Source organism: Zingiber officinale, chromosome 4B (genome assembly GCF_018446385.1).
Source record: "Zingiber officinale cultivar Zhangliang chromosome 4B, Zo_v1.1, whole genome shotgun sequence".
NCBI lineage: Eukaryota > Viridiplantae > Streptophyta > Magnoliopsida > Zingiberales > Zingiberaceae > Zingiber > Zingiber officinale.
In genome coordinates, this window is record NC_055993.1 from 79,885,003 (window position 1) to 79,891,189 (window position 6,187).

Consider the following 6,187-nt stretch of genomic DNA (forward strand, 5'->3'; position numbering starts at 1 on the left):
TAATCAAAATCGAGGAGAGAAAAGTGAAAGGACTTATTCATAAAAAATTAAGACGATTTGAAGTCTATTGAAATCTAGAAGGTGAAGAAAAGACTTTTTATTTTATTTTTAAAGTCGTAGAAGTGTTTTGGAAAACTCTTATTAGTTAAAATTTATATCCAAGAAATTTTAAGAGAATCCATGAAAATCTACGTAAATTTTGGATACTAAAAGATTTTCATAGAGTTTTAAAAGGTCAAATTTAAATACCACGTGACTTTTTAAAATTTTATAAAAATTTAATTTAGATACCACTAGATTTTAAAATTTTAAAATTAACTGAATACACCCCTCTTAATATTTCGAATCTAGCAAGCCATAAGCCAAACAAGATAAAAAATAGTTCAGTATTTATTCAATAGTTTCCAGCAGCTTAGAACTACTACAGTCATTCAATAGTTTCCAGCAGCTTAGAACTACTACAGCCATGGAGAACCATAGATTGGAGTAACTACAGACTTGACTTTGAGATACTTCTCCAAAGCATGCAGTCCACTGTCCCTTCCAAACCCACTCATCTTATATCCACCAAAAGGGCAATCATTATCAAACGCAAAGTAGCAATTGACCCAGATGATGCCTGCTCTAATCGATCTTGAAACCCGGTTTGCAATGTTTAAGTCCTTTGTCACAATCCCGGCCGCAAGCCCATACTTCGTATAGTTGGCTCTCTGAATTGCCTCCTCGACCGTACTAACAAAAGAGATAATCGAACAAGATGTTTATGAATCAATCATGAAGAGTTAGGGGGAATCAGTATGAAGTACCTAAACTTCATGAGGGACATTACAGGTCCAAAGATTTCATCTTTTGCTATCAGCATATCGTCCTATGAAAAGGAAAAGAACTGGCATGAGAGAATTAACAACCTCAAAGAATCTGATATTGTGTAAAAACAGTACATGTTTACCTTAACATCTGTGAAGATTGTAGGTTCAATGTAGTATCCTTTCTCGCCGCAAGGCTTTCCTCCTGTCAATAAGGTTGCTCCTTCTCTCTTTCCATGATCAATGTAGCTGAGAATTTTATCGAATTGCCTCTTGTCGACCTTGATATAGAAGGAAGGCATTCATGAACAACAACCAACAACATACTTGTGGAAGTAAAATGCTTCGAGGATGGTTACCTGAGGTCCTTGATTGACTCGAGGATCGAAAGGGTCTCCTACAACCCACTCTTTCGAACTCAATGCTATCTTTTTCACAAATTCATCATAGATGCCTTCTTGAACAAAGACGCGCGATCCAGCCACACAAATTTCACCCTGTGATTTAGCAACCAACATCCATGTCAGTGGCAGTAAGGACTAAGAACTAAGGATTGTGTTGGAGGGACCATCCTTGCCTGGTTGAAGAATACTGCTTGACGAGCTAGTTCAACCGCCATGTCTATATCTGCATCGTCGAAGATCAGAAGTGGTGACTTGCCGCCCAATTCTAGAGACACCGATTTCAAATTGCTTCTTGCCGCTGCTTCCATCACAACACGCCCTGTTTCAGTAGATCCGGTAAAACTAACCTGTGATCAAAGAGGGAACTGAATCAGTAGTGCAGATAAGGAAACTTTAAAGAACTTTCATTGATCAGAAAAACAATACTTTGTCCACATCCATATGGGAACTGATTGCAGCACCAACTGTACGGCCAAAACCAGTCACAACATTGAGAACTCCATCAGGAATCCCTGCCTGCCATATCAGAATGCAATGTCGTTAGAGAACTTCTCGCATATCGACATTCAGATATCGATACCGAAATATTTGAACACAAAAACCTGTTTAGCCAGGTGAGCACAGTAGAGAGCTGTGAGTGGGGTCTGTTCAGCTGGCTTAACTATCATGGTGCAACCTGCTGCCAGGGCTGGGGCAACCTTTAAAGCAAACATGAGCATCGGGTAGTTCCATGGAATTATAAGGCCAACTACTCCGATAGGCTCCTTCAATGTGTATCCTTGAAGTTCTTGCGCTAACTTTAGCGTCTCGCCATGGATCTTATCTGCTGCACCGGCGTAGTACCGGAACATACTTATAACTGATGGAAAATCAACCAACTTGCTAACCAAAAGAGGCTTTCCTGAATCAATGCACTCCAGTACAGCCAATTCCTCTACATGTTGCTCAATCAGGTCTGCAAATTTCATCATGATCCTCCCCCTTTGCTGATGAAAAATGAAAAAGGAAAACAAGGTAGATTGGTTTTACAAGTCCACCAATGGATGCAAGTGACAAGGGAGAGGCGAGACATACATAGCCCGGCAAGCGAGGCCACTTTCCTTCGTCGAAGGCATCTCTGGCTGCTGCAACTGCCAAGTCTACATCCTCCTTGTCACCAGAAGCAATCTCGGCAATCACATCTCCTGTGCGAGGATCTATTGTTTCAAAAGTTTTCCCTGTAAGAAAAACAAGGCAACCACTCTGTGAACCATTTCGATGTGTAAAAGATAAAAAGTAAAAGAACAGACACATATGATTTGCTCATGCGAGATTAATTTGTTGTCTTTTGCTAAAGTTGCTGTAATTTCCATAAAATGGAAAAGAAGGGAGGAATAAGGAACTTGTATTTCTTATGTATTGGTGTCTTGATGTTTAAATAAAAGGTTATCATCTAAAAGATATGTACTTTTGTAGATAATGTTTCAAACACTATAAAATATCACTATGCACACACAATCCATCATCCTTTATAACAAAAATCTTTCCTCTCTCAAAATTGGTTGCTTTTCAAAGTGTTGGTTGTATACTATTGTACTGTAGTAATAATAATATACAAACATTCAACTATCGAGCTTGAATAAATCCAAAGTATTTAGGATTATTTTCAAGCGTACATTTTGGAAACAACATTACTAAGGAATCTATGGTATCCTGAAAGAATATTTACTTAGTCTGATGGAAGCAAATAGTTGCTTAAGCAAAGTAAGTGTATATGTTTTGAATTCATTATCTAATTTATTGAAAGATTTAAGGAATCCCTTGATGACGGCAGTTCCCACAATGTTATAACAATCAATCAACATCAATAACAAATTTCCTGATCGAAGCACTATCCATCAGATTTCCCACCAACAAAAGTTTCTTTAAATCTTTTACCAAAATAACTGGAACAAAGGAATTAGGCTTTCCTCTTCCATCTGCTTGCAAGTTTGCCTTGAGAGTAGAACAGTCTCCAAAGATGAACTAGGAGCAAAAAGATAATTGAACAACACATCTCTTGTGTTTAAAGATAAAATGTTTACAAATCAACAATTGATTATTCAGCATGTTTGCAATCAAAAACAAAAACAAGAAGACGAAAAGAAAAGAAAGCTATCGATTATATTTGAAGAACCAGGGAAATGTCTGCGACTGGTTTTTGCTCACCTGAGACAGCGTCCACAAAGCTGCCATTGATGAAGAGCTTGGTGAACTTGACCTCCGGCAACATGAACCCGTTCTCTGCGGTACCACTGCAGTCCTCCTCACTCGCCATGGCTGCTGATGCTTCTTGGACCAGGCCACACAAAACAGAAGATGCTCCTCGAGCATTTGTTATATAGAGCAGAGCACAAATCTGAGAGCCATAAGGTCTTCATACTTGGGCGAATCTCCATGGAACTTGTGGATTAAACAAATGGTAAAAAGCTGTCATTTTTTGGATTTTCTGCGCTGAATAAACAATTCTAGCCACAATAACCAAGGGACGAAACAAAAGTAGAAAGAAATGCATTTTAATATTTCAATTTCCTTTTGAAATAATAATAATAATAATAATAATGGAAGAGATGAAATAGTTTCTATTGTTAGTTTTTGTTTGTGATTTTAATTATTTGATTCTTGATTTGTTTCCTTTTTCTCTGATAATTTTGGAGTTAATTTCTTTATTTAATGTTTCCCGGATTAAGCCATTAATTCAGAATTCTTTTATGTAAAGTTTAATAAAAAAATAAGTTTAGATTTTTGTTAGGTATATATTTAATGTTTTGGATTTTGATATATGTATTGTTAGTATATATTAAATTATTTTATATAAAGGTAATTAATCTTTTTTTTTTACTTTTATTGTCTATTTATTTCTCCTTTTCCTTTATAAACCCTAAATTTTTTAATATATTATCCAGCCTCTATTAGTTCTCTTTTTTCTCTAATCTTTTTCTCATTCTCTTTGTATCGTCTATTTGCATTGTTCACATGGTATCAAAGTACAGTCCTACTCAGCTGAAAAGTTTAGATTTCGAAGGACTTCAACGTTGTCGTCAATATTTGTGATTTCAAGATGTTTGAAGGTCAATCATTGTGAGGCTTCTTCGACGATTCCTATGCCATGGTTGGTTTGCTGAGAAAATTGACCCATTGTAGTTGTAGAAGAATTTCATTCTCTTGAGTTTTAACCGTTGGATTGCTTTGAAATTTTGAGAGAATGTTCCTCGCATCCAGGGCTACATTGTGAATGGTGGAGATTGGATTTTGAATTTTTAAGTCCACCTGAAGACTGAAAAATGTGATAGTTGATTTTGTCTTTTCATTGGAAATCTGATAAACAACAACAACAATTACTTAAACTTGGAGTACCCAACATGGCAGTAACAATTTCTCCTACAGACTCTAGAGTGACTCAATCATCCAATGTCGTGATCATATTGTTCTTATCGAATAGTTTCAAAAGTTCTGTGCATCTCTGCCACATGTCATGTCTACCTCTTGTCACATAAGTTTGCCCTCTAGTGGTATCTCAGGTATACCATCCCTTATATAGATCTTTGATTCTGAAGCTTTGTATCATATGTCACCTAATATCAATTTTTTTTGTATCCACAATTCAGCTCTTTCTACGTCGATCATGACAGCTGATGATTCTCTCATGTCATTAGTTGGTGTTTGCTCTATTTGTACATTTAATTTGTCTTTGTCTAATGTATATTATATTCCTAATCTTACTTTGAATCTCGTCTCAGTCGGTTAATTATGTGATTTTGATTTCTCAGTTTCTTTTACTTCATCTTCTTGTTATGTGTAGGATCCGCTATCCCAAAAGCATATTGGGATAGACCGTAGGCAAAGGGATTATATGTATTAGAAGAGTTGAGAGTTCTAGATGTTACAGCTGTGAGACCCTTGGCCGACTAAAGGGGGGTGAATAACTTGCAAGTTAGATTACCAAATTCTTTTGCTTTCCAGTTTTAGCAAAAACACACGTTAGTTTAATTAATAAAAATAAACATAAAATAAAGAATAAGAGGTACAAGATTTATTTGATTTGCAATCGAGGAGGTTGCTAATCCAAAGCAAAGTAAGCTCACTAAATGATTCATTCAATGAAGGTGGAGTAACCTTTTACAGATGTTGAAAGCTCAGAAAGGAAACTACATAATGAGGAAATGATAATATAGTGTTCGTTGTCAAGTGTATTTAAAATGAAGAAGACCAGGGCTCTATTTATAACCTACTAGTCAAAAATATTCGTTGGCTGACGTGGCATCTTCAGGCGCCTGAAGTGGGTCTGGGCACCGCCAATGGTACACTTTATCTACTCACAACAGTTCTTCAATGGCACGAAGATAAATCTTTATTGGTACTCGGGCGCTTGGACCAGTTCGGGTGCTTGGACTGTCACTAACGTGGATCCAAACTCTGTAGCAACATCTCGACAATAGGGCACATGCTCGGTACCATGCTGGTCTGAGCGCCTGGAGTATGGGTGCCTAGACTTGGTCCAGGTGCTTAGACAAAGTTAACATAGAGTTGACTTTGTCCGACTGCTGCTCCGGTCGCTTGAGTAATTTTTCGGCCATCCAGAGTTGAGCTTACCCGAATCCAATTCCGGTCTTCTCCTCGAACAGACTTTTGCTCCGGCTTCTCATCCCTCAGAAGCATCACACACATCATTCTCGTCCGTCGCGCGTACTCTTCTGCAGCACTTCATCCTTCTGATACACCGAGCTTGTCGACCCACTTCCAATACCATCATTCTCGATAGTTGTGTCTTTCGCTCGACTTCTTATCTTCCTAAGTTCTTGTATACTTAGACACAAGTATCAAATACAATAGGACCTAACTTAACCCAATTGATCACATCAAAACTTACCTGAGATGCTTATAATCTCTCCCTTTTTGATATGCATCAACCCCAGATTAAGTTAGGGTAATGATAACAAACAATAACATAAGTAAATA

General features: G+C 37.3%; 1 protein-coding gene across 1 annotated transcript; it reads right to left on the minus strand.

Moving 5' to 3' along the window:
- Positions 1-369: 369 nt before the first annotated feature.
- On the minus strand, positions 370-3,603 carry LOC121975243 (aldehyde dehydrogenase family 2 member C4-like). Its single transcript, XM_042526783.1, has 9 exons — positions 3,398-3,603; positions 2,285-2,427; positions 1,813-2,196; positions 1,637-1,726; positions 1,384-1,557; positions 1,166-1,303; positions 950-1,087; positions 807-868; positions 370-732 (listed from the first exon to the last, which is right to left on the minus strand). The coding sequence occupies exons 1-9, from the start codon at positions 3,504-3,506 to the stop codon at positions 459-461; spliced, it is 1,512 nt and encodes a 503-aa protein (XP_042382717.1). The 5' UTR covers positions 3,507-3,603; the 3' UTR covers positions 370-458.
- Positions 3,604-6,187: the final 2,584 nt, after the last annotated feature.

Excerpts from the sequence above, each read along its gene's own strand:
- LOC121975243 (XM_042526783.1), bottom strand. The coding sequence starts at position 3,506 with ATGGCGAGTGAGGAGGACTGCAGTGGTACCGCAGAGAACGGGTTCATG. Across the intron at positions 2,428-3,397 it reads CTTTGTGGACGCTGTCTCAG|GGAAAACTTTTGAAACAATA; the intron begins GTGAGCAAAAAC and ends TTTTTCTTACAG. Across the intron at positions 2,197-2,284 it reads GGCCTCGCTTGCCGGGCTAT|CAAAGGGGGAGGATCATGAT; the intron begins GTATGTCTCGCC and ends ATTTTTCATCAG.